The sequence below is a fragment of the Apodemus sylvaticus genome, chromosome 17 (assembly GCF_947179515.1).
Source record: "Apodemus sylvaticus chromosome 17, mApoSyl1.1, whole genome shotgun sequence".
Classification (NCBI taxonomy): Eukaryota; Metazoa; Chordata; class Mammalia; order Rodentia; family Muridae; genus Apodemus; species Apodemus sylvaticus.
Window position 1 is genome coordinate 45191207 of NC_067488.1, and position 26683 is coordinate 45217889.

Consider the following 26683-nt stretch of genomic DNA (forward strand, 5'->3'; position numbering starts at 1 on the left):
CTGTTGATTTTTATCCTGTCTTTAAATCTCAGCTTTCTAAGTTATATTTTATTTGTGTGTGTGTGTGTGTGTGCGTGCACACACTTATGTATATTTTATTTTTACTTATGTGCACTTGAGTGCAAGTGCCTGTGGAGGTTGGAGGAGGGTATCCGATTCCCTGGAGCCAGAGTTACCGGCAGCCATGAGTTACCTAGTGTGTGTGCTTGGAGCCAGGTGCTAGGCCTCGGACAGAGCAGCAGGCTCTTAACTCCTGGACCATCTTTCCAGTCTCTCCGTTTATTTATGTACTTTTTTAAAAAAATTTTTTTTAGTTTATTCTTTGTATGGGTTGTTTGTCTGCACATATGTCTATATGCCACCTGTGTGCCTGGTGACCACAGAAGCTAGAAAGGGTGTCTGTAGACTCTTCTGGAACTGGAGTTATAGACCTTTGTGAACCACAATAATAAGGTGCTAGTAACTAACCCCAGACGTCTGGTAGAGCAGCCAGTGTTCCTAATCTCTGAGCCACCTCTCCAGTGCCCACAGTTTATCTTTTAAACATAACGCTTTCGGGGCTGGATGTGGTGGCATAGACCTGTGATTCTTGTGCAGGGTTATGATTATTGCAAATACAAGGCTATCCTGGGGTACATAGTAGAATCTGTAGGTCTGGATAGGGATAGGGAGCCTCTCAAAATTACAGCTTCCACTTAAATCCCCTGCATCTCTTCTGTCATTTCACTGGGGGAGAAATACATGGGGTTAGGTGTTTCTGTTTCTTTAACATTTATTTTATTAAATATTTTATTTTGTGTGTATGAATGTTCTGCTTGCATGTGTGTAAGCATACTACGTGCATAACTGACCTGTGGAGGCCAGAGGAGTTTGTTGAATCCCTTGGAATTGGAGTTACAGAGATTAATAGCTGCCACGTGGGTGCTGGGGACTAAGCCATGTGGGTGCTGGGGACTAAGCTACGTGGGTGCTGGGTACTAAGCCATGTGGGTGCTGGGGACTAAGCCATGTGGGTGCTGGGGACTAAGCCATGTGGGTGCTGGGGACTAAACCATGTGGGTGCTGGGGACTAAACCATGTGGGTGCTGGAGACTAAGCCATATGGGTGCCGTGGACTAAACCTGGGGTCTCTGCAGTGAGTGCTCTTAAGCACTACATCATCTCTCCAGTCCTTTGTTATTATATTTTTATTTATGTGTATGTGACTGTGATTTAGCCACATACATGTTACATGTGGGTGTTCTTGGAGGCCAGAACTGGAGCTGAAGGGTTTTTTGTTGTTGTTGGTTTTTTTTTTAAGATTTATTATACACACCACACACACACACACACACACACACACACACTGTAGCTGTCTTCAGACACACAGAAGAGGGCACAAGACCCCATTACAGATGGTTGTGAGCCACCATATGGTTGCTGGGAATTGAACTCAGGACCTTTGGAAGAGCAGCCAGTGCTCTTAGCCTCTGAGACCCTGGAGCTAGAGTTTACAGGAAGTTATCAACTAGGTTTGGAGAACAGAACTTGTTCTTCTGCAAGAGCAGCAAGGACTCTTAACTGCTGAGGTATCTAACTCACCGTATCGTTTTTAAAAATAATTTTTAGCATTATTCTCTCTCTCTCTCTCTCTCTCTCTCTCTCTCTCTCTCTCTCTCTCTCTCTCTCTCTCGTGTGTGTGTGTGTGTGTGTGTGTATGTGTGGTGTGTGTATATATATCAGAGAACAATTACTAGAAGTTGGTTTTCTTCTTCCATGTGGGTGGGTTCTAGGGAGTGAACCTAGGTTGTCAGGTTTGGTAGCACTTTTTTTTTACCCACTGAGTCATTGAGTCATCTTGCTGTCCTGCTCAACCTACCTACCTACCTACCTACCTTTTTCCTTCCTTCCTTCCTTCCTTCCTTCCATGTGTGTGTGTCTGTGTGTCTGTGTCTGTGTGACTGTGTCTGTGTGACTGTGTAGACAGGGTATCTTTCTTGACTGTCCTGTAACTCACTCTGTAGACCAGGCTGGCCTTGAACTCAGATCTGCCTGCCTCTCCCTCTGGAGTGCTGGGATTAAAGTCGTGAGCAGGAGACCACGTAGTAAAGAGGCACAGGGCTTGGTTATTTGCAGGACTTTACTCTTTTTTTTACTTTTCTTTTTTTTTTTTTTTCCCCGAGACAGGGTTTCTCTGTATAGCCCTGGCTATCCTGGAACTCACTCTGTAGACCAGGCTGGCCTCGAACTCAGAAATCCGCCTGCCTCTGCCTCCCAGAGTGCTGGGATTACAGGCGTGCGCCACCACCGCCCGGCTAGGACTTTACTCTTTACAACCACCTGTGCAGCTGAGCTCGCACTGTGTGGGAGGAGAGCTGTGGTGCCCACTGTTCACCTTAGGCTGAGGGGAAGCCGCTTTAGTTGAGAGTGACCATGCTTGCCAGGACTGTGAAGATAGTGCCATATGCCAGCCCTGGAGGCACCGTGGGCTGCTGCTCTGCTGCTGGGGACTGGCAGCATGGGAGTGTAGGACAGCTAGGGATCCCTGGGCATCATGGAACTTTCTTCCTTTCCTGAGTAGATCGGCCAACTGTGATGGAGATCTTCCCTAGGACAAATTAATCTGAATTTTTGTGTTTTGTACATAAGCAACAGCTACTCCTGAGCTTACAAATGGTGAAGATGGTGAAAAAAAAATCCTGTGTTTCCATTATTTTAGGTTGGGAAGGAAGCTATCCATGCTCACAGTGGACAGGCGGAAGCTGAGACCACAGAAATGACCAGGCCCTACATAAAGAGTGAGTGCGTGAAGGAGGCCCTGCCCCCTGCTCCCCTTCCCTCCTGCTCCCCTTTCCCCCTGCCCCCCCACCCTTCTACATTGCATTGCAGTAGGACTCCATTGCCTTCCCAGCAAAGGCAGAAAGTTGAAGGTGTTAGAATGAGGGAGGGTGCTATCTGCATTCTTGTTGTCCCTGGAGGTCAGGTTCCGGATGTTCATGATGGCTTGAGGATGTGCCTGCCCCGTCAAGCTTACAGCCGGAGAGCAGCAGCTGAGATGTACTTTAGAAGGCCAGGCATGGTTTATCAGGTCAAACTTGGCCTTAGGTGCAATCGGATCGAATGATCAACCTGTCTGTTCAGCTGTTGAACCTTGGAAATGGAGAACTGTTAAAAAGCCCTCCTTCCTGCTGAGGATGAGGGGCCTTTCTCAAAGAGGAGACCGATGCTGCCCTGGTGGCTCTCTCTTCTCAGGCCACTGCGAGTGCTTCCAGATGACCTCCAGACACCCAGATATAGCAGTGTGGGTATGGGCCTGGTGCCTGCTCGTGTCTTGTTGGGGTGGGCGAGGTCTCTGGTTGCCTGTCTTGCCTTTATTGCGGAGGCTGCTCTCATTTACTGACTACTTGATTTACAGCTGGCCTCGATAGGCAGAGTCCTACGGGACAGACCATCGGGCTCCATGTACCATTGTCTGCACTTCTGCCCAGGGCCACCCTCTTACATGTAGGACTTGGGAATGTTCTGTGTCCCAGGACCTCAAGGAACTGTTTTTTCTTTCTTTCTTTTTTTTTTTTTTTAGACTTTAGTTATTTATGAATTCTCTATGTGCATGTACACCTGCATGCCAGCAGAGGGCTTCATATCCCATTACAGATGGTTGTGAGCCTCCCATGTAGTTGCTGGATAATTGAACTCAGGATCTTAACCGCAGAGCCATCTCTCTAGTCCGTAGGGACTTTTCTTGAAGGATCTTGAAGGATCTGCAGATCCTTTGTGGAGCACTGTAGGTTTGTGGGTAACTTGGAAAAAGTGATGGCCTTGCAGAAGAAGCCCAGGCCTTGTGATAGGTGGAGTAGCTTTGGGACCTCATCCAGGCTTCTAGCTCAGTGACAGCCAGAGTCTGAGCCCTGTGTCGTGCAGCCTAGGGCTACACACTGGACGTCCCTGATCCCTCGACATGGGAAGCACCGTAGGGGACAACCAGGGAATGTGATCAGTACACAAGAGGGGAGTGGTTTTTATGAGAGAGAACAATTCAGGTCAGCAATGCCTGTTAGGGAAGTGGCCATGCCTAGTGGCCCACAGACATTGGGCTTAGATGTGCCGTCTCCTGTGTGCTAAGTGTGTGACCCCGGAAGCTGGTGCCAGACACTGGGGGGTGGGGGCCAGCGATGGCGCGCTTGGACCTGAACACGGTCGACTTTGTCACTGCAGGGCTGTCCTTCACCCTGCTGGACTCCATCACTGACAAGGATCCCATGGTACAGGAACAGGTCTGCAGTGCTCTGTGTTCCCTTGGAGACGCGCAGCCAGACGAGACCCTCCATGCCTGTGAGGAGTACCTACGGCAGCATGACAAGGTACCTCTGCCCTAGATGGTGAGGTCACCAAGGAGCATCCTCACCTGTCTCTCAGTAGAAAGCGCCCTGTGATTCTCCTTAAGGCTGTGTTTAAGGGTGATGCTAGCTGGGCCTCCTCCGTATGGGGAATGATTGTGCCCTCTGAACTGGCAGTCCCATTAAGAGGGGACTAGGCTGTCACTTAAGTGGACCGCATTCATGAGCAGCGGCTGTTGGCTCTTTCCTCTTGCATATCGATGGAGATAATGTGGCTCCTTTGTCTAGGGGAGTGGTGTCTAGGGGAGCCTGCTAAGGGCCCTTGAGAGTCCAGATCCTCCCTTGGCTGTTTCAGGTTTGCAGACCACCAGCCCCCTCTCCATCCCCTTCCAGAGAGCTGCTTTCAGGACACAGAAACAAGAAACTTAGAATTCTTTTTGTTGTAGGATGTCAAATTGTTAGTCCCTGACTGCTTTTAACTCATGAGCTTTCTCTTATTTTGCTTTGAAAAACAGAGTCTAGCTCTATAGTACATGCCGGCCATGGGCCATGACCTTGTGACCTTTGTTCCTTAACCTCCCAAGTGGAGGGGGGTGTTGAGTTCTCTAGAGCTGAGAGTTAGAAGCAGTTGTGAGCCAACTCTTGTGGGCTCTGGGTTTTCTGGAAGTGCAGTAGGAGCTTGTCTTTATTTTTATTTATTTATTTTTTTATTTCAAGACAGGGTTTTTCTGTCTAGCCCTGGCTGTCCTGGAACTCACTTTGTAGACCAGGCTGGCCTTGAATTCAGAAATCTGCCTGCCTCTGCCTCCCAAGTGCTGGGATTAAAGGTGTGTGCCACCACCGCCTGGCAAGCAGCAGGAGTCTTAACCGCTGTGCTGTCCATCTCTCCAGCATGTCCCCTTCTATCTTTATGTGGGTTCAAGAGATTGAATTCGGGTTGTCAGGCTTGTATAGCAAGCACCTGTTTGCCTATCCATCTCTTCAGCCCCATGGACATGGTTGAATTTACAGAGGTCCATCTGCTTCTGCCTCCCAAGTGCAGGAGGCCACCACACAGCAGGCCCAGACCTCTTAGAAGAGAATCAGGAGCTAGTGTGATAGGCAGGGAAAGACTACATCCCATAGCATCAGGACAAGATCTCCCAGTTCAATAAAGAGGTACTGCAGCCATGCCGTGAGGTAGCAGGGGTTTGTTTTGTTTTGTTTTGAGGTAGCAGGTTTTTACCTCTGCTTTTTTTTTAACTCAGTGAAAAACATTATGAAAGTATGAAAAACTTCTTGAATGGCCAGGGCTCCTGCATTCTCTCCTAAGAGGCCTGGGCCTGCTGTTGCAGCAGCTGTCCTGGGCTGCGTTTCTTTACCACGGTGTTTATGTACACATCTCCCCACGCGGCATCTCCCCATGCAGCATGAACTCTTTTCCCGAGACTTGACTGATACCATACATATAACTTTTCTTTCACATTGACAGCTTACCAGATTGATACGTTCCGTGGCACTGCTGTGGTCATTATGCTGAGCAGACATGGGCCCACAGGAAAACTGTGGGGCCCGGAGCTATCTCAGCTTTCACCCTGCCAGATCCAGTATTTGGGGCTGTAAGATGTAGAACCTCGGCAGTGGGGCTGTGCTGAGGGTCAGCAGCCACAAGAAGGGACACAGTAGCATAGACGGTGCCATCTTGCCTGGCTATAGCAGGCACCTTTTCAAATGCCGCGGAATCCAAATTGGGCATCGGAGGAAAGTTTTGCCAGTTGCTATTTGGGGATACAATGGTACCTTATGGTTAGCGCAGTCTGGTTGGTTGTTTTCTTCTCTTTCTTTTTCCTTTTCTGCTTCTCTTCTTCCTTTTCCTTAATGGCATCTCATACAGGGCCTTGAACCTGGCCCTTCTGTTTCCTCCTCCCAAGTACTGGACTCATAGGCATATGCTACTAGGCCTAGTATGTGTGGTTTTGGGGATGGAACCCGGCACTTGTGTATGCCAGTCAGGTGCTTACCTGTGACACTGTATTAACTGTTACACTGCAGGGCCCGGTGCAGAGGGCTCTAGGCTATGGCTCTGTTGCTTTCTGGTGCTGGCCTCATCATTTTAGACATGTCTGGTGTCTTACATCAGGACAGACTTCCTGAGGTAGTTAGGCTACAGAGGTGGAGAAGACAGGAAAAAAGAATCAAGTCATGATTTTCACATAGTTGCTGGATTTTTTTTCTCTTTTCTCTCCTTGCCACTATTTTCAACTTAACCACTTCCTATCTGATATCCAGACTCTGGATTTCCATCCTGAGATAAGGGGATTCTGCTTGTCAGTATGTGGTTGCTTACATGCTACACAGAGGCTCTGTAGACCATGTTACCATGTTTAGAATAGACAGCAATCATATCCCAGCGTGGAGACCAGCGTGGAGACCAGCGTGTGAACACAGCTAGAAACGAAACTGACAGAAGCAAAGACATTAGGGCCCAACATCAAACCATGGATGTTTGATTAACTGGCATGGAGACATCCCTGTGGTCCCTGGTTAGCTCATTAGACAACAAGAAATACACACCCTCTCTCTTTATCAGCCTCACCTACTGGCATGTCTCCGGGTGACCAAATGTAAGCAAGCAGCCCTGTGGAGGCACACATCTTCTGATTCCTTCCATCCTGTTCTGACACCACTCACCGTGAGGTCATGTTAGGCTCTACAGCTGAGGGCTCATCCTAAGATAGCCTTGCTTCAACTGTGAACATCAGACCTCTGGTTGTGACCTGTGTGTTCATTCCATTTGAAACAAATTGGAGCTCTGAGTCACGCAGTGAGAGTCATATGGTGAGAGTCACGCGGTGAAAGTCACATGGTGAGGGTTACATTTATAGCTCTGTGGTCATTAGGTCATCAGTTCAGCCTCGCTGCAGAGTCATTCAGATCAGGGACCAGTAGAGGCCACTCCCTGGTGATCCTCCAACATGGAAGAACTGTTGGACCAAATTGGTGACGCACGGGCTTGTGCCCTTTCCTTAGCTCCTAGCCTTGTGAATCAGATGTGGTCAGTATCGCACTTCAGCTCCTAGGGAGTGGAGCCTGCCTTCTCCTCAGGAGTCCACACCTACACACCGTATCGTCAGTGCTGTGCTCGGGACCCTCCCAAGAGCAATAAAAGGGGTCTTGGGTTTTGGTATTTTGTTGTTGTTTGTTTGTTTGTTTTAAGATTTATTTATTTATTATATGTAAGTACACTGTAGCTGTCTTCAGACACAACAGAAGAGGGCATCAGATCTCATTACAGATGGTTGTGAGCCACTATATGGTTGCTGGGATTTGAACGCAGGACCTTTGGAAGAGCAGTCAGTGCTCTTAACCACTGAGCCATCTCTCCAGCCCCTGTTGTTTGTTTTTAATGAGCAGGTATGAATAAGACCACCAGGACATCTTCATTTCATCCAGAAATGCGACATTTTGTCATGTACTTCAGAGCCTGTGGCTACCTGCTTTCTCATGAGGAGAAGCCTTTGAAGATTCCCCACTGAGGGGCCTAACTTAGGCTGCCCACAGTGTGGACCACCACAGGACAGAGTTCAGACCAAGTTCCAAAGAGCTCCTGCATTTTTTAAAAAAGATTTGTTTATTATATGTGAATACACTGTAGCTGTCTTCAGACACACCAGAAGAGGGTATCAGATCTCATTACAGATGGTTGTGAGCCACCATATAGGTGCTGGGATTTGAACTCAGGACCTCCGGAAGAGCAGTCAGTGCTCTTAACCGTTGAGCCATCTCTCCAGCCCCTGCTCCTGCATTTTTTAAACCTTTTAAAAATAATCTATTTTTTATTTTATGTGCATTGGTATTTTGCCTGTATGTATAATCTGTGTGAAGCTGTTGGATCCCCTCGAAGTGTAGTTGCAGACACTTCTAAACTGCCTTGTGGGTGCTGAGAATTGAACCTGGATCCTCTGGAAGAGCAGCCGGTGCTCTTAACCACTGAGCTATCTCTCCAGCCCTAAGTTTAAATTTTTTTTAATTTAAATTTCTTTTTTCTTTTTTCTTTTCTTTTTTGTTGTTTTTTGTTGTTGTTTAGACAGGGTTTCTCTGTGTAGCCCTGGCTGTCCTGGAACTCACTTTGTGGACCAGGTTGGCCTCGAACTCAGAAATCTGCCTGCCTCTGCCTCCCAAGTGCTGGGATTAAAGGCGTGCGCCAGCACTTCCCAGCTTAGTTTAAATGTCTTAAAAATGTTTTAAAATTTTGCTTCTTAATCTTTTAAGTTTTTAAGTTTATATGTATTGGTGTTTTGCCTGCATATGTGTCTTTGTGTGTGTGTGTGGGGGGGCGGTTGGAACCTTCTGGAACTGAAGTTACAGCTGTGAGTTTCCACGTGGCTGCTGGGAATTGACCTTTGGTCCTCTTGAAGGGCAGCCAGTGCTCTTAACCTTTAAGCCATCTCTACAGTCTCGTGCTTCTTTTTATTTATTTATTTATTTATTTATTTATTTATTTATTAGATTTATGTATTTATTATATGTAAGTACACTGTAGCTGTCTTCACACACTCCAGAAGAGGAGGTCAGATCTTGTTATGGATGGTTGTGAGCCACCATGTGGTTGCTGGGAATTGAACTCAGGACTTTCGGGAGAGTAGTCAGTGCTCTTAACCTCTGAGCCATCTCTCCAGCCCTCTTTTTCTTTATATGTAGGTATGTATACCTGCTTGTCCCTATGTGTAGCACCTCCATGTAAGACCTGCAGAGGCCAGAAGAGGGCATCGTCCCCACTGGAGCTGGTGTTGCCTGTGATTATGAGCCACCTGATGATGCAGGTGCTGGGAACGGAAGCCTGGCCCTCTGCTGGAGCAGCCGTGCGCCTAAGCCTAACCACCTAGCAGGCTCTTAAATGTGGATTCCTTTGATATTTTCTGTAGCGAGTCCAGGGTCTTAGAGCCCGTCTGCTTCTCCAGCCCCAGCCGCCCTTCCTGTTCACTGCACTGAGCAGGAAGTTACCAGAACATAGCCAGCTGACATACTGCTGGTGGGAATGGTGCCTTCAGAGGTCAGCCGAGGAATGCTTCCTCCTTAGAGGGAAGGCAGGGTCTTCCCCAGAGCACCTCCATGAAGGTGAGGAGAATTAGAAGCCTGTGAAGACCCCGTAGAGGTCTTGGAAGTGTGCCTCTAGGGCTGGGAGCCAGGAGGAAGCTGCCAACGGTTTGCCCAGACGAACTGGAAGAATCTTCTACTCTGTCGTCTTCAGAGCTGTACTCCTAGCTAGCTCTGAATGCTTTTGGTTGGATAAAAGCTCATATTATTTTTCTGTTCTTCTCCAAAGAAGGCATCAGCCACCCTTCCCCCTTCCCTTGGCATGCTGGCCATGGCTCCTGTCGGGGGAGAGACTCTCGCAGGAACATCATGTTCCTGGAAAGGGGAATGTGAGCCCAGCCCGCTGAAGTGGCTGTCTTCTTCTGTGACTGACCAAGAGCCACCATCTCCGGACGTACCACCCCCTTCCCTGGGGCACCCACACGCTAGAATTCAAAACCCTTATCCTGGAGAAACAAAATAGGCCTGAAGCTCTTTGTTTAAACCGGCAGGTTCCTTGTCTCTGGAGCAGTTTGTATCTCTACTGCTTACTTCCTGGAATGAATGACTCGTCCACTGAGGGCTCAGGAATAAAGGGTGATTGTTTGTAGCTTAGGCAGCAGGTAGCAGCAGCCAGCAAGCCTGTCTCATCTGCTTCTGGCTAAAGGACTTGGATATCATGTGTGACCTCCTCCTCCTCCTCCTCCTTCAAATTATTTTTCCTCTATTTATGTATTTTATTTTATATGGGTAGGAGTTTTGCCTTCATGTATATCTATGCACCATATGTGTGTGGTGCCCAAGGAAGTTAAAAGGGATATTGGTAGCCGGGCAGGGGTGGTGCACGCCTTTAATCCTAGCACTTGGGAGGCAGAGGCAGGCAGATTTCTGAGTTTGAGGACAGCCTGGACTACACAGTGAATTCAAAGACAGCCAGGGCTACACAGAGAAACCCTGTCTTGAAAACAAACAAACAAAAAAGGTGGGGGCGGGGAATTTTATCTTTGTGCCTGGGAGGCCATATGCAGCGGAAAAGCTGCTCTCTGGGAGACCCTGCTGGCAGTGCTCAAGTCACCAGCTCGTCTGCGTGGTGCCTCACACAGAGACTGGCCTTGGCCCTTCTAAAGGGACACAGGCAGTTCCGCAGGCTGGAGGCTCGGCCAGTGCACTGTCTTTGAGAGCATGGCCTTGCACAGTGCAGCCTCGGTAGAGACAAAATGCACACAGAGTACCTGGGTACTCACCCGGCCTCTCAGGACGCTCCCTGGGAACATCTCTCCTCAGCTGGCTCATCCGTACCGTACGAAGATCCTGAGGGCCATGGAGACAGTACTGAGCAGTCATATCCACGACCTGGACAAGGACACTGCCGTCGCTGTCATCCTCCTGGCTTCCAGTGAGATGACAAGGACCAAGGTGAGGGCCTCTGGCATGTAGGCTGCTGAGGACAGCTCCTTTGACCTCCATCTCACAGTATCTGGAATGGGGCTGGAGTTGGACCTGGTAACCACTTGATCCTGTGTGTCCCCGGAAGCGGAGAAGCAGGCATCGGAACTTTTAGGGTGAGGGTAGGGCAGCCATGCTCAGGCTAATGGCTCCTCCCTTAGGCATCAGGGCCCCTACGGGAATGGAGGTGCCCTGCAGGCTATGCCATGTTGCCTCTGACCTGCATCCACTAAGATGGAAGCACAGGAACACAGCAGCTTCTCCCCGTCCAGCCACCCTTGAGGGCCGAGTGTCTTGCTTGTATCTCCTGAGAGGTTCAGGGAGAGACCAACCTGGGACTCTTTGGGTGCAGGAGCTGGACTGTGACTGGCAGCAGGCTGCAAGCAGCATCCTAGTGGCCGTCGGGAAGCGATTCACCAACCAGGTGATGGAGGAAGTTCTCAACAGGTTCCAGCCTGGAATGCTGCCCCACTCCTCCGTGCTGCACACACTCGCCAACCTCTCCGTGTCCAATGGTGAGTGCCAGAGTGATTCTGGTCCCTCAACATCCCTGAGTAGTTCTGGGGGGGCGCTGAGGATGACCTGGGGTTCTGGTCTCATACCTGAAGCTGTGGGTCCCTTCCAAGTCCTGAGGAGGGGGAGGCGGGAAGAGGGCTGGGCCTGCAGCCCCTGTGACAGCCAGCCTCTCTCTTCCAGCATTTGACATGGTTCCCTTTCTGCCATCCATCCTGAGTACCATGCTTCCCATGCTGGGCATGGCCAAGCAGGATGCCCTGAAGGTGGTGTTTTGCTGCGGTAAGACAGCGGGCATTGCCCATCTCTTTCACTTTCTGAACCAGGGCCCCTCTTGGGAGGCTGGGTACCAATGTGTCCTTCATGGTAGGTGCCACTGAGGTAGACATGGGCTGTCTGCTAGAAAGGTAGGGCTCAGTTGGCTGAGCCGCTGGTGAGGAGAGGCCTGCACGCATAGATATAGCCTCTGCCCCCTTACTGCCTCTCTCTGATGTCCTGGGGACTCGCCATCTAACCCCTGCAGGGTTTTGCAGCGGTCTCAATCCTGGGAAGTAGAAAGAGTGCTTCTCAGAGCATCGCTTCCACTTTGCTGCTGTAAGCTCCCAACGAGCAGAGTGACCGTTCACTTGGTATCTCAGACCCATGGTGCAGAAGGACCGGATGTCCCACTGTCTCCCCACCATTCTCCTGTGGCTTCTGTCTGCGGCTTTTTGTGTGCTTGCAGGGAACCATGGGAATTTTGTGGCCTGAACATGGTGCCTGAGTGTGAGTCTGTCGGTGGTCGGGGGCCTTCTGCTGGGAGGTGTAACCGAGCTTTACTGGGGTAGAAGTGAGATCTGAGACCATGGGCACCTGGCCAACAGCAGCCTTTACTTCACAGGAACAACTTTGGGCTTGACAGCAAGGCTGTGGTTCTGAAGCTTGGTGGGAAGGGTGTATCGAGGCCTTCCTGGGTCTCAGGAGGACAGGGCCCTCAAGCCTCAAGTCAGCATCCTTTCTTCATGCCCAGCCCTCCAGTGGGGACTGTTAGACAGTCCCTGCTTCTCCCCTGCCTCTTCTCACAGCAGCAAAGGCCAGGCGCTTCTTCCTTTCCTGCCTCCTCCCCTCCCCTCCACTGCACTCCCGTCTTTCTGGCCCTGCCTTCCTCATGCTGTTGTCTGCGGGGTCCCTTCGCCCTGGTCGTTTTCTGCCTGTGGCTGAGAGCTGGGCCCGTTCACAGTGGCAGAAATCCTGCTTGGTGTAGTGTGGGGTGAATAGGAGATGTGTCCCAGAGCAGGCAGTGTGGGCTTCGGTAAACACACAGTCAGACCACAGGGTGCTGGGTAGGGGTGAGGGGCCTCACCCGGGTAGAGGCTGTAGAGATTCTCTAACATAGAGGAAGGAAACCGTACTGAGCTTAGGGGATTCATGCCAAGTACTAGCTGCTGTTGCTTTGTGGCTCTCCTGGGAAACCTCTGGTGGGGCAATCCTGGCCTGCAGAAAGATGCCCTCTAATTCCTGCTATGTGGGCACCTCAGTCTGTAGCAGGTAGGGTCGACCAAGCTGAACCCTTGTTTTATGTGAGAGTTGGGGACAGGGTCTTATGTTGTGCAGACTGTCGGTGACTTTGGCTCTTTGATTGCCCTGTTAGAATTACTGACATACATAGACAGTTGTTGCTTGGCTTATGTGGTAATAGGGCTTGAACCCAGAGTTTTGTGTATACTAGGCAAACACTTTCCCACCTGAGCTCCAGCTCCAGCCCTGTTTCGTTTCTGGAGATAGGATCTCTGAACTTGAAATCAGTTCTGCTACCTCAGTTTCCCAGTTGCTGGGATTACTGGCCGAGGACCCCGGCTGAGCAGGGGCACTCATGGGGGCACTCCTCCTCCCTACCCTGCTCACAATGGCAGTCTGTTTCTACTGGAGGATACAGTAGTCCTGTGGCCAGAACCACCTCAGGCTACTGGGCTCTCTGTTCTGGGCACTTGAGGCCTGGGTAGCTGGGGTCGACAGCACTGCAGGAACAGAAAGTGGTGAGCCGCCGTCTAACAGGAAGCCACCACAGAGGAGCTGATAGAAAGGTGCAGAGGGGCAGGGTCGCAGGCAGCCTGCCTGGGGCCCAAAACAAAACAGCGGGCAGCAGATGAGTTCCACCTCTGAGAAAGTCAAGTAGGAAGGTGGCAACCAGATAAACCGAGTGTGGCCTGGGGATATCAACCGTTGGGTTAAAGAAAAGAACAACCAAAAGGAAAGACTGATGACTGACGTCCCGGGAAGATAAGAGGGAGAGTGGACTGGAAAGCAAGAGCCTGTCACCACCCACGAAGGAGCTACAATCAAGAAGAACAAAGCTGAGCTTTCTAGAAATACAGTGAGAGAAATGAAAAGCATCACAGAGCAGTTGGTGCTTCAGGAGACTTCTGGGGAATATGGCGGAGTCCAGAGTTGTAGAAAAAAAAAAAAAAAAACAGAGAAGAAAGGGTTAGTGGGTAAGAGCACAGAGCCTGCCTTCCAGTGACAGACCCTGAGGACGTCTGAAGTCCCGCAGCTCCGTGACCAGAAGATGCAGCAGACAGACAAAGGCCATAGCACAGTGCCCTGGACACTGGTAAGGAACTGGCACACCCTGGTCATTAGGAGTGCCAGTCCGCTCGCCTGCTTTCCACAGCTCTGACCGAAGTCTACACACTGACTCCTAACTCTCCCCGTGCCATGAGAACACCTGTCCGTGAGAACAAAGTGAGGGCTTTTCAGAGAAGCAGGTCTTGGGTGTGCATTTCAACCAGTCTTCCCAAGAGTGCTGAAGGGTGTGGCACCAAGAGGGAGCTCGGGCAGAGATGCCCAGGTGATGGCAGTCTTATATGGGGGAAGGAAGCTAGGGTAAGCGGGAGCAGCCAGTGACGTCATTCTTCCAAGCTGTGGGGTATTAGGGCTGTAGGCGTGACACCCGCAGAACCAAGCAGACACCGGTGTAAGAGGATCTGACCACAGCGTAGCATGGCTTTACTAGAAACATTAGTGGTTGTGAGGGGCCAGCTCCGAGTGCCAGGCTGCAGGAACAAAAGGACGGCACACTGCTGCAGGAGAACCTGAGGCACTTACTCAGAAAAGAACACTGGCATCAGGAGAGTGGCCCTCCTTCCTCCTGAGTATATGCAACTCATTAAAAAACAAATCTAACAAGTTGTGAGGGCTTTACATCTGGAAATACAATTACCTGTTACTTGGAAAAACATTCTTGCCCCTGAAGACCACGCTGACTAATATCCTTTGGCTCTGAAGGAAGAACCTTGGGCTGAGCGGAGCTGAGGAGTCAGATGTCTCCTGTTGCCTCCAGGCCCCTTTGGTGTCCACGTCAGCAGCCAGGAGTGGACGGAGTTGAGGCCTTTGCCTACCTGAACTGAGCCCCCTAAGGCCCATCTTCAGGGGAAGGGAGCTAAGCAGTGCACACTTCTCCAGGGGTCCTGTGGGAGGGTGGCTTTCTCTCAGCATTTAAGTTCTGTCTTGAGAGTTTGTAGCTGCACTGTATTCCTGCATCAGTGATGGTTCAAGTTTATTTCTCTTATTGGACTAAATGGGAGGCCGTGCTGAGCTCTGCTCACAGGGGCTGCGTCAGGTGTGTCCTTTAGACACCAACCCAGGGTCAGCCATGCCTTCCCTGGGCCCTGGCTGGGGCATCACTGGCTACGGGGCTGAAGTCTCAACATGAGCCTGGAACATTTGTATGTGCTCTTAGCAGAGAGCAGGCTCAAAGTAGAAACAATCTGGACAGACCACTGTAGGCTCTGAGTTACCTGAATGAAAGAATAAAAGAAGGAACAGGGCAGAAGAGAAAAAGCAAGTCCTGTGAGGAAAAAAGGCCACATAAAAATATAAGATATTAAAGTTTCAAGTCGGGGAGTGGTGGGAGGACACGCCTTTGATCCCAGCACTCAGGCAGTAGAGACAGGCAGATCTCTGAGTTCAAGGCCAGCCTGATCTACAGAGCAAGTTCTAGGACAGTCTGCAAAGCCTTTCTTCAAAAATAAACAAAAACCAAACAAAAAGAAGCTAAATTTTCTACTGAAAAGAAATGGGTCATGTAGCTTTACAGGAGAATGGACACAGCAGGGAGTAAGGCTAGATATCCTGGGGTTAGCACCCAGCAAGAGCCTTTGAGATTCAGGCCATCTGGAGAGAAGGGAGAGGGTGGGGCAGGTGGCCGGCAGGTTTGCTAGCCTCTCTCCATCAGGGTGAGAATCTTCATAGCAGAAAGTACAGCAGATCCCAAGTGGTCCCTGCTGACATGCCAGGCCAAAGTAAGAGATGTCGTGAAGTGCTGTCGGAAGAGCTTGGCATGGAGCCTGCCATGCAGGGAATCACGTGTGGGGAAGCCAGGCTCACCCGTGGGAGTCACAACTCTGAGGGCTCAGAAACTCAAAACTATGGAGCGTTCCCAGACCCGTGTGAGGGGCACACACCTGCTACCGAGTGGCTGCAGCACACTGTTGGTCACTGGGGCACAGCAGTGAGAGAGGAGGCAGCTGAGAATCCTGTGGACAAGGCCATGTGCGTTATAGCGCTCTGTACCAATGCTGAGGGACATTCTAATGTTTGTCCCCGACATGGACTGAGCCACTGCTACGCAGAAAGCATAGGGCAGGTTTCCAGGTTCTTTGCAATAATCTGAGAATTAGCATTTACGTCAAGACACCCCATCTACTGTTCCGCCTGTGCGCCATCAGCTCTGGATTGTGTGAAGGTAGCTTTAGTAGACCGTGAGCCCTCAATAGACTGACTGGTCCCAGAGGGTGGGGAGACAGAGATTTTTGCCTCAGTGCCCACCCCTGTTCCTGTATTCTCCCAAAGTCCAGATGCAGACCTGGGTCTTGGGGTCTAATCCCAGCCATGTCTTTGGACCTCTCATAGGAATGCTCGCAGTGACTCAGAGCCTCTGCTCTCCCCAGCTGGGTCCCCATTCCGACCCCAGGGCATAGCCAAGGAAGGCCTGGGTACAAGTCCTGCATCCTGTGCCCGTCCGCCTAGGCCTGGGACCAGGCTCTTTCCTGTTTCTTCTTGCCCTCACACTTGTGGTGTGTGTAACAAGAGCTTGGGCAAGGGGGCACAGTGCTTCCTTCTGTTTTGTCTGGAGTAGACATGGGAGCAACATTATTGCAGAGACTGGATCAGGGTGTTGGTGGATGGGCATCTTTCTAGGGGCTCAGCGAGAATATACTTCTCCCCGCTTCACTCTCCGGAGAGTATTGTGGCTTCTCCTGAGCCTCAGCCTCCCCCACCATTCTCTGCCTCTGTTACCCACGCCTGTCCTCTCCCCTTCTATTTTGAAGGGTTAGGACCACTCTCCTATATGAGGCCTTGTCCTGTTTTTACAGAAGGCTGTCCGTATTCTGAGGTTTCAGGGAAGATATAGATTGGTGTGTGTGTGTGTGTGTATGTATGTGTGTATGTGTGTTCTGTTTACCCTAAGCATCCAGGGGTCACCATCTGGCCAGATGCTGGACTCAGCACCATGCAGACTGTGTAGAGAGTCCATGGGTAGCACTGGGAAGCCAGTGTGACTCCTGTCAGGAGTTGCTCACTGGGGGGCGTCCACAGCTCTGCAGCACTTCAGTGAAAGCATCCTGGAATACCTGGCCAACCTGGACCAAGCCCCGGATCCCACAGTCAGGAAGGACACCTTCGGGGCTGACATCTTTGGCGCCTATGATGTTCTTTTCCACCACTGGCTGCAGAGCCGAGATGCCAAGGTACAGCCATGACCATCAGGGCCCTCCTGCCTTTGCCCTCTCTCTCTGCCTGGGTGACCCTAAGGGGAGAAGGGGGACCAGAGTTCCTGCCCATGACCAATGCTTGGGAGGTGACGAAGAGCCCCTACATCCAACTGGAGTCCACCTGTTTTAAAGCTTGGTCTTGAGGCTCAGTCATTGTAGGTCCCGGTGTGCCCACTCTGCCCCGAGACTGGGTCCTACTGGGCCTCTTGCCGTAGTTCCCGCACAGACACACTGGCAAGTGCAGACACAGGGCTCTGGCAGGGAGGAGACAGGGAGGTGCTTGTTGTCTTTTCAGCTCCGGCTTGCCGTGGTGGCGGCTCTGGGTCCCATGAGCCACCTGCTTCCCAGTGAGAGGTTGGAAGAACAGCTCCCTAAGCTCCTCCCCGCAGTCCTTGGCCTCTACAAGAAGCATGCAGAGACCTTTCAGATATCAAAGGTATTTATAGGGAGGGAGCAGCAGGACCCCTCAGACCAGTCCCTGTGGAAGCAACCTTAACTTAAAACATTGTGTCAGGTTATGAGGGGAAAGGCTTTCTCCCTGCCACGCACTGGGTGGGAGCCAGGGATTTGTCCTCTATCTTCCATACTGACCTGTGACCCAGAAAACACATTTCTTAATGTGCCCCCCAAACTCTGGAGGAGGCGAAGGTATAGCTTCTCTGTTTAGGTCTTAAAGGGTATTAGTGCTGTCCTGGGCCTCATCCTAGGGCTTCACTCCCTCCTGTGGGGCAGGAGGTGGACTGAAGCCATCTCCTCTCTGTCTTGAATAGAGCCTGGGCCAAATTCTCTCTGCAGCCGTGAGCGTGAGCAGCCGCACGCTGGAGGTTCAGCTTGATGCCCTCTTGACGGCTCTCCATGCTCAGGTAGGCTGGGGACAAGTCCCGGGATGGCGGATCTGGTGAGGATGGACTTTTCACAGGGAGCGTGATTTGGAAAAGTGCTTCAGCCACTCAGCAGTGGAGTGGGCGTCTGAGCACCACATGGGTGTGGCTTCTAGGCATGAGGTATCATCTGTGTAATACAGTGTATTAGTTTCTTTTCTATTGCTGTGACAAAATTCTATGACACATTGTAAGAGAAAGTATTTGATTGGACTTAAAGTTTCAGAGAGCGTCCATGATGGTTGACAGGAACAACCGGGAGCTCACATTGTGACCTACAAGGAGGAGGGTATATAAGTCAGAGTTCTCTAGGAATCAGAACTGTTAGAGTGTGTGCATGCATCTGTGTGTGCCTGTGTGTGTGTGTGTGTGTGTGTGTGCATACATGTGTGTCTGTCTGTCTTAGCATGGCTTACAGGCTATGAACCAAGGGGTCCAACACTGTCTGTGTCCTGACAGAAGGGCCAGGGATCCAGCAGCTGCTCAGTCCATGAGGCTGGGTGTCCCAGTCTGATGCTGGAGTCTGTCCCAAGGAAGTGCTAGAGAGCTGCCAGTCTTCAGCCTATGCTGGGATTCTGAGGAAGGACACTCTAATGCCAGAAAAGGATGCCTCAGGACTAAGACAAACTTTCTAGTGAGAGTGAGGGCAAGCAGGTAGAAAGCAAAGCCCTCTTTCATCTGTGGCCTTTTATGTAACCTGCTACCAGAAGGCGTGACTGGATTCAGTGTGGATCTTCCCATCACAAATGATTTTTTTTTTTTTTTTTTTTTTGGATTTGGTTTTTTCGAGACAGGGTTTCTCTGTGTAGCCCTGGCTGTCCTGGAACTCACTCTGTAGACCAGGCTGGCCTCGAACTCAGAAATCCGCCTGCCTCTGCCTCCCAGAGAGCTAGGATTACAGGTGTGCGCCACCACCGCCTGGCGACCACAAATGATTTAATCAAGAAAATTCTTTATAGTCAAACCCGGTTGCTTGTTTTATTTTTGGTTTTATACATAATGGATGTTTTGTCAGCATGAATGTCTGCACCAGTACCTGTGGAGACAGAAGAGGATGTCAGATCCCTAAGGCCTGGAGTTATTGATGGTTGTGAGCCGCCATGCAGGTGCTGGGAATTGAACCCAGGTCCTTTGGAAGAGCAGCCAGTGCTCTCAACTGCTGAGCCACCTCTCCAGCCCACAATAGCTTAGGCTTTAGTTGGTTCCAGATGTAGTTAAGGTGGCAGCCACGATGATGAGCCACCATGAAGGCAGAGAGAGCTAACTGGAAATGGCGTGAGTCTTTTGATACCTCAAAGCCCGCCCTCAGGGACAACACTTGCTCCTACAAGGCCACACCTCCTAATCCTCCCCAAATAGTTCCACCACCTAGTATTCATGCACATGAGCCCACGGGGAGCGGCCTCACTCAAATCACCGCATACAGGAACTCCTGGATGGAGGCAGCGGGAATGGCATCCAGAGGGGTAGAGTGGCACCAAGGGCTGGCTCAGGAGGTCTTGGGGAGTGCCAGCATGACCACTGAGTGCTAGTGGTAAGCAGAGGCCTATGGCTGCCTTGGACACCTCAGGAACTGAGCCAGAGAGGAGAGATGGGGTGTCCTGAGACGCAAGATTCCATTGCAGGAGGTTCTTCTCTGAGAGATCATCTGACTGGGTATCTTCCCTGTGGGTCAGAAAGACCGAGAAGGCTGCTGGACACAGTGTGCCCCACAAGGGAGCATGACTCTGGGAGACTTTGTGGTTAGGAAAAGAGTAGGAAGATGGAACAGGGCCTTGGTGGGGGCTCAACGAGACTTTCTTAAAAAAAAAATCATTGCTGGGTGTGGTGGCATATACCCTTTAATCTCAGCACTTGAGACACCGAGGGAAGCAAGTCTCTGAGTTCGAGGCCAGCCTGATCTACAGAATGAGTTCCAGGATAGCCAGGGCTACAGAGAGAAATCCTGTCTTGAAAACCAAATAAACAACAACAACCACAACAACAAAAATTCCACAACAGAATCATGCATTTTTCAGGAAAATGGACAGATTTTCCTTTTTAACAAAGTTGATTAGTTGTGTGTGTTTTGAATAAAAACAGAAACTTTCAGCTGGGCGGTGGTGGCGCATGCCTGTAATCCCAGCACTCTGGGAGGCAGAGGCAGGCGGATTTCTGAGTTCGAGGCCAGCCTGGTCTACAGAGTGAGTTCCAAGACAGCCAGGGCTACACAGTGAAACTCTGTCTCGAAAAACCAAAAAAAAAAAAAAAAAAAAAAAAAAAAGGCTGAGGAGGGAAATTCAAGATGGTAAGGTTGGTTACATTGTTCTCTTAAAGGCAGGTTAACCAGGCTGGTATAGTTGGTTGAACTGAGTTGGTTTGGTTTGGTTTAGTAGTGAGTATGAGTGTTTAAAACTTTTAAGATTTATATATTCTGTTTTATGTTTTGAGTGTTTTGCCTGCGTGTCTGTGTACCAGGTATGTGCAGTACCCATTGTGGCCAGAAGAGGGCGTTGACTCACATTAAACTAGAGTTAAGACAGTTGTAAGCCACTGTTTGGGTGCTGGGCAGCTTTTGTGTGTCTCAGCATTTGACAGAAGTAGGCTACAGCCTCTAATGTTGCAGCTCTCACTCAGGCCTTGAGTAGCAGGACCTTTCCCAGAGCCAGTCTTACAGCTCCCGGGCCTGGGGAGGGTGAGACTTTTGGCCCTGAAGGCTGGCCAGCTCCCTAGATCCAGGGCCTACAGTTGATCTCCTGTGGCTCTTCTGGTCTTTGGTCTCAGCTCTGCCCTCCTCGCTAGAGCCTGCCTGGCTTTCTGCCAGCGTTTGGGCTGCCTGTCTGCAACCGTAAGCAGCCAGCTGCCTGCAAGCAGCCAGTTTGAGCTTGGCCACCGCTGCTGCTACTTTGCTGCTTCTGCCCTTGTTGCGGTGATACGTTCTCTGCTACGGTTTCCTGTCACCTCGGCCCAATTACTAAAAGCAAGCCAGAAAAGATCACTCGAGGGAAGCCTTGTATTGGGCCCCATGAGGCACAGAACATTTGGGTACCTCTCAGCTGACTCACCAAATGACTCAAGCATCTCACTTATCCATGTAGTATTGCCGGAAGAGGGGTGTTTAAACCAATCACAGCCAAGCTCCCTTGCAAGTAAAGGCTTATGTTCTTAGGAACCGTAGCCTTGGCCTTTAGCACCTGTCACCACACTCGCTCTCTGGTAGGCCACCAGAGGACATGTGTCCTCTCCGACCCAGATAGAAGTGGCTGCAGGATCATCAATGTTCTCTAAGCCTTGTTATGACAAAAACACCAGTGTAAGCTTTGAAGCAGTCCTCACGTGCTCTGTAGCTTCTAGAGCCAGCACAAGCCGGCAGAGTCCGTAGTTTCCTTGTGGTGTCTGTGGAGGGTTCATCCGGTAGGTAGGATGTCTGGCTGTTTGGCTCACAGTCATTTTACAGCAGGGGGAATCTAAAAGTTGCCAGTTAGGGAATCAGACTGCCCCATCCTCCAACATCAGGGGGGCTCACAGCAGCAACTTAGCATTGGGCTTATGAGCTAGCTCCACTGCGGCATCTACCTCCACCGGCGTACCGTGGCACAGACCCCACACACTAATGATGATAACACGTGAATACTTTTTATAAAAAGAACTTATTGAGCTTGCTGGTGGTGGTTCACACCTTTAGTCCCAGCACTTGGGAGGCAGAAACAGGCAGATCTCTCTGAGTTCGAGGTCAGTCTGGTCTATAGAGCAAGTTGCAGGACAGCCAGGGCTACACAGAGAAACTATGTCTTGAAAAGCCAAAAAGAGAAAAAAAAAAAAGAAAAAGAAAAAAACTTACTGGTGCTGGAGGCTGGAGAGACAGCGGTTTAGCTTACCTGCTGCTCTTCTACAGGACCTGAGTTCAGTTTCTAGCATCCACACTGGCTCATGACCTGTGACTCCAGAAGATCCACTGTTGGCACCAGGCACACATTTGGTACACACACACACACACACACACACCCCCCACAGGCAAAATAAAACTCACATAAAATAAAATAAATCTTGTTTTGTTTTTGTTTTTCAGGACAGGGTTTCTCTGTGTAGTCCTGGCTATCCTGGAACTTACCCTGTAGATCAGAAGGCTGGCCTCAAACTGGGATCAAAGGCAGGCGTGCGACAAAGTCTCAGGCTGGAAATAAGGAAATCTTTAAAAGAGAACTCACCAGGCTGAGAGTGGTGGGTCATACCTTTAATCCCAGCATTTGGGAGACAGAGGCAGGCGGATCTCTCTCAAGGCCAGCCTGATGATCTACATAGTGAGTTCTAAGATAGCCCGGATTATGTAGAAAGAGTCAGTCTCAAAAAGTAAACCAAAATGAAGGAACTGGAGAGATGGCTCAGCGGTCAAGAGCGCTGACTGCCCTTCTAGAGGTCCTGAGTTCAAATCCCAGCAACCACATGTAATGGGATCTTTTCTGGTATGTCTGAAGACAGCAACGGTGTACTCACATACATAAAATAAATAAATCTCACCAAAAAAAATGAGAAAAGAAATGACAACTAGCACTAGCACTGTGGCAGGGCTCTAATACTGCTTACCTCTTCAAGCGTGCTGGCTCATGCTTATAATAGTGAGACTGAGGCAGGAAGATATGGCTTCAAGGCCTGCCTCAGCTACATGAGTCATGTCTCAAAGGAAGAGAGCTGGTTCCGTAGTTAGGAACAGTTGTTGCTCTTGCAGACTGACCTGGGTTTGGTTCCTAGTACACACATGACAGCTCACAACTGTCTAACCCTAGTCTAAGGGCATCTCCCACCCTCTGGACCTCCAAGGGCTCCAGCAATCCATTCATTCAGGTAAGCACTCATACACAGAAAACAGTAGAGCAGATCTTTAATTTTTTTAAATTTATTATTATATGTAAGTACACTGTAGCTGTCTTTAGACACACCAGAAGAGGGTGTCAGATCTCTATGGATGGTTGTGAGCCACCATGTGCTTGCTGGGATTTGAACTCAGGACCTCTGGAAGAGCAGTCAGTGCTCTTAACCGCTGAGCCATCTCACCAGCCCAAATTATTTTAATTTGCATGATTGGTGTTTGCCCACATGTTTATCTGTGTACCGTGTACCTGGTACCCACAGAGATCAGAAGAGGCTTCAAGTCCTCTGCAGCTCTAGTTACCGTTGTGAGCCACCATGCGGGGGGCTGAGAATTGAACCCCGGTTCTCTGGAAGAGCAGCTAGACCTCTTAACCACTGAGTCATCACTCCAGCTCCCTCCTTTATTATTATTATTATTATTATTACTATTACTATTATTACTATTATTATTATTATATGTAAGTACACTGTAGCTGTCTTTAGACAGGGTGTCAGACCTCATTTCAGATGGTTGTGAGCCATCATGTGGTTGCTGGGATTTGAACTCAGAACCTTCGGAAGAGGAGTCAGTGCTCTTAACCACTGAGCCATCTCGCCAACCCTCCAGCTCCCCTTTAAATTTATTTTTATTTTAAAGATGTATTTATTTTATTTATACACTGTTGCTGTCTTCAGACACACCAGAAGAGGGCATCAGATCCTATTACAGATGGTTGTGAGCCACCATGCGGTTGCTGGGATTTGAACTCAGTACCTCCGGAAGAGCAGTCAGGGCTCTTAACCACTGAGCCATCTCTCCAGTCCCTAAAAAAGGGGAAAAAATTTTTTTTAAATACAAAAACAGCAATGACAAAATTCTTTCTAGTACCCTGGGTAAGGTAGAGCCACCTACCTATTGCACAGCAGGGCCCTGACGTGACAATGAGACCCTTACCATGACCTCTGCCCTGTCTCCTGGAGCAGATCTGTGTGCCTGTGGAGTCCTCCAGCCCCCTGGTGATGAACAGCCAGAAGGAGGTGCTTCGCTGCTTCACAGTGCTGGGTGAGTGGTCGCCTGGTCGCTGGCCTCAGTGTAGGACACCTCAGAGGACGTGCCTGAGCCGGACCAACACAGGATCTCGCTGTCCTTTTAGCTCAGCTGGCCTTGAGCTCATGATCTTTCTGCCTCGGGCTCCCAAATCCCAGAGTTACAGTCGTGTGCCGTGTGCCGTCAAGCCTGGTCACCTGTCCTCCTTGAGGGTTGTAATGGCTTTTTGTCTCAGGCTGTGGAGGGGTTAGGGCCTCAAGCAGAGTCTTGGTCTTGGTTGCAGCCTGCAGGTGCTGATCTTCACTGAAATGTGTGTTATAGCTCTGCTTATCTTGGTCTAGAGACTTCTGTCTCCCATTCCACACATCACTCCCTTGACCCTCATCCACAGCCACATTTGTACCCCCACATGCAGCTGCCTGACTCTGGCCATCAGTCTGGCACTACCTGAACCCCCCTGCCCCCAGCTACACATCTTTCAGAGTGTCACCTGGAGCCAGTTGGTCTAGATCAGTCAGAGCCTGGTCTACCACATCTGTCCCTGGTGCCTGTATCCTGTCTCAGCCTGCTTGCCAGCTTGAGGCTTATGACTTGCCAGCAGCTGAAGACCAGTGACATCAGCACCCACCTAGAGCCTGGAGGGAGGGAGGCTGGGAGACTGGTTCAGCTGGCCCAGAGTGTGTGGGGAGGGAGGGAGGGAAGGAGGGCGAGTTTTTACTGTCATTGACACTGGTTCACAAAGATGAAAGAACTCAGCAAGGTAATTTCCCAAAAGGTTCCCATTGGCAATGATATAAGTCCAAGTTAGAGGTCTGTACAGGGTCAGGGTCTGAGTGCTTGAGAACTGTTCTCTAGCTGCAGACCAGTCCAGAAGCAGGAGGATCTCTGAGGGGTCCCTTGTGGGCTCCCCATGAATTAAGTTGGAATGAGCCTCCCGGTCCTGGTGACTCCAGGTCTGAGTCTCACATATGGTGCTAACCCTTTGGTGTTAAAGTCCCCAGTGCTTGTCTGACCCTTTATACAGAGCTCAGTGAAACACTGGGGATGGCCAGGGAGTTCAGTTTCCCGCACTCCCCGCAATGTGTTTTGCCTTCCCTGTCCTGGGAAGCAAGCGCCAGCGACAGAATGAACCAGGGGAACACACTCAGTCCTGGCCAGCTTAGGGCAAGCGTGGAGCAGAGACTTAGTATCTGACGTGCATGTCGCCCACAGCCTGCTGCTCTCCTGACCGTCTGCTGGCCTTCTTACTGCCCAGGCTGGACACCAACAACGAGAGGCTCCGAGTGGGGACCCTGCAGATTCTGAGACACATCATCAACTCGGCTGGTGAGTGCCTCCTGGGCCTGCCGGCTGGCCACCTTAGCATGTCCGGTGTGGGATAGTACCAGGGTAATTAATGTCCATGTTTGGATGGCTGTAACATCCTACTTTGAATTACCGTTAGTGGTAGTGTTTTAGCTTGGTGGTCTTTGCAATGGGACTGTGTTTTAGTTACTGCTGTGATAAGACACCATGACCAAGGTAACTTAACAGAAGAGGTTTATTTGGAGGTGGAGACAGTGGAGAGCAGGTGCTCACGGGCAGACATTTGATAACGGGAATGGCCCGGGCTTTAGAAGCCTCTTAGCATCTCCCAGTGACACACCTCCTCCAACAAGGTCACATTCCCTAACTCTTCCACCAACTGGAAGCTAAGCCTGCAAATATCCGAGCCTATTGGGCTGTTCCCAGCCAGACCACCACAGATTTACAACTTAGGGTTCCACGCATGCTGGACAAGTGCTCTGCCTCTGAGTGACACAGCCCCCAGTTTCCTGCTTTTAGGGGAGACTTATTTAATTTGTAATAATTTTCATAAAGATAATTATACTTGTACACGTGGGTTTGTGGTTCCATTCGTGCCCTGTCAGAGGTCAGGAAATAGTGGCCATGGGTCACATTGGGTGGCTTTAGATAGGAGGTTCAGAAAGGTACATCCTGTCACCTGGGCTCTTCCTGGCAGTGCTTTAAAGAACCAGAAGTAGACTCTTGGTAGTGTTTTGTTAGGGTCTGTGCGTACGTGCATGTTTACACTGAAGCGTTCACCAGTGGAGGATTGGGATTCAGGTGGAAGGACACACGAGTTGTGCAAGGGCGATTGAGAAGTATGTTATTTTTCTAGTTCTAACTCTGTCAGTTTTTTTGGTTTGTTTTGTTGTTTTGTTGTTGGTGGTGGTGGTTTTGATGGATAAGATGGATAAGTATATAAAAATTTATTGATAGTGAAAATATAAAACCATAGCAGAAGCTTAATGGCTTCAGAATGGCCGTTCTAACTGTGTAGAAGTTCACCCAGGTGTGCGTCATTCAGGACTGGGCAAGTGGTTGTTTGACTAGCTATCTCCTCCTCCTCCTCCAACTCCTCCTCCTCCTTCCCCCTCCTCCTCTTTCTTGTTGTTGTTGTTGTTCTTCTTCTTCTTCTTCCTTCTTCTTCTTGACAGTCTCACATACAGGAATAGCAGCGATAGTAACTGTTCTTTTCTGTAAGTGATAACACAGCCCATCATTCCCACCTGGATGAAGAACAAAGAACAGATGACGGAGCCCAGGGGCCCTCACCAGGTCAGGAAGGGCAGCTTCCTGCACGGGAACGTGTTGCTCTTTGGCATGTTGTATAAGGAAAGGGAAACTGCACAGTATGGAACATTTTGTATCTGACTTATTTTTCTGTGAAATTTATAGTGAGTTAATCTCCACTGTACTCATTTGTTAGCAAGGGATAAGTGGGTTCTTCCTGTTTCTTACCCTAATGAAGACTGCTTCTGTTTCCATTTTCCCTTTGCACACTTAGGTGGATGTGCATCT

General features: G+C 50.0%; 1 protein-coding gene across 8 annotated transcripts in view; it reads left to right on the plus strand.

Annotated features, from left to right (window-relative positions):
* Mroh1 (maestro heat like repeat family member 1) overlaps window positions 1-26683 on the plus strand; it is a 70954-nt gene that overhangs the window by 11062 nt on the left and 33209 nt on the right. For 6 of the 8 annotated variants that reach the window (XM_052160946.1, XM_052160945.1, XM_052160948.1 and 3 more), the window contains exons 3-12: window positions 2699-2777; window positions 4195-4340; window positions 10656-10787; window positions 11170-11332; window positions 11514-11612; window positions 16908-17059; window positions 17379-17519; window positions 17854-17946; window positions 23776-23854; window positions 25052-25165. In XM_052160946.1, coding sequence (XP_052016906.1) covers window positions 2756-2777; window positions 4195-4340; window positions 10656-10787; window positions 11170-11332; window positions 11514-11612; window positions 16908-17059; window positions 17379-17519; window positions 17854-17946; window positions 23776-23854; window positions 25052-25165 — 1141 coding nt within the window. In that variant the 5' untranslated portion in view covers window positions 2699-2755. Of the gene's footprint in view, window positions 1-2697; window positions 2778-3163; window positions 3281-4194; window positions 4341-10655; window positions 10788-11169; window positions 11333-11513; window positions 11613-16907; window positions 17060-17378; window positions 17520-17853; window positions 17947-23775; window positions 23855-25051; window positions 25166-26683 lie in introns of those variants that run through there. The other 2 variants (XM_052160949.1, XM_052160951.1) reach the window with 2 other exon arrangements.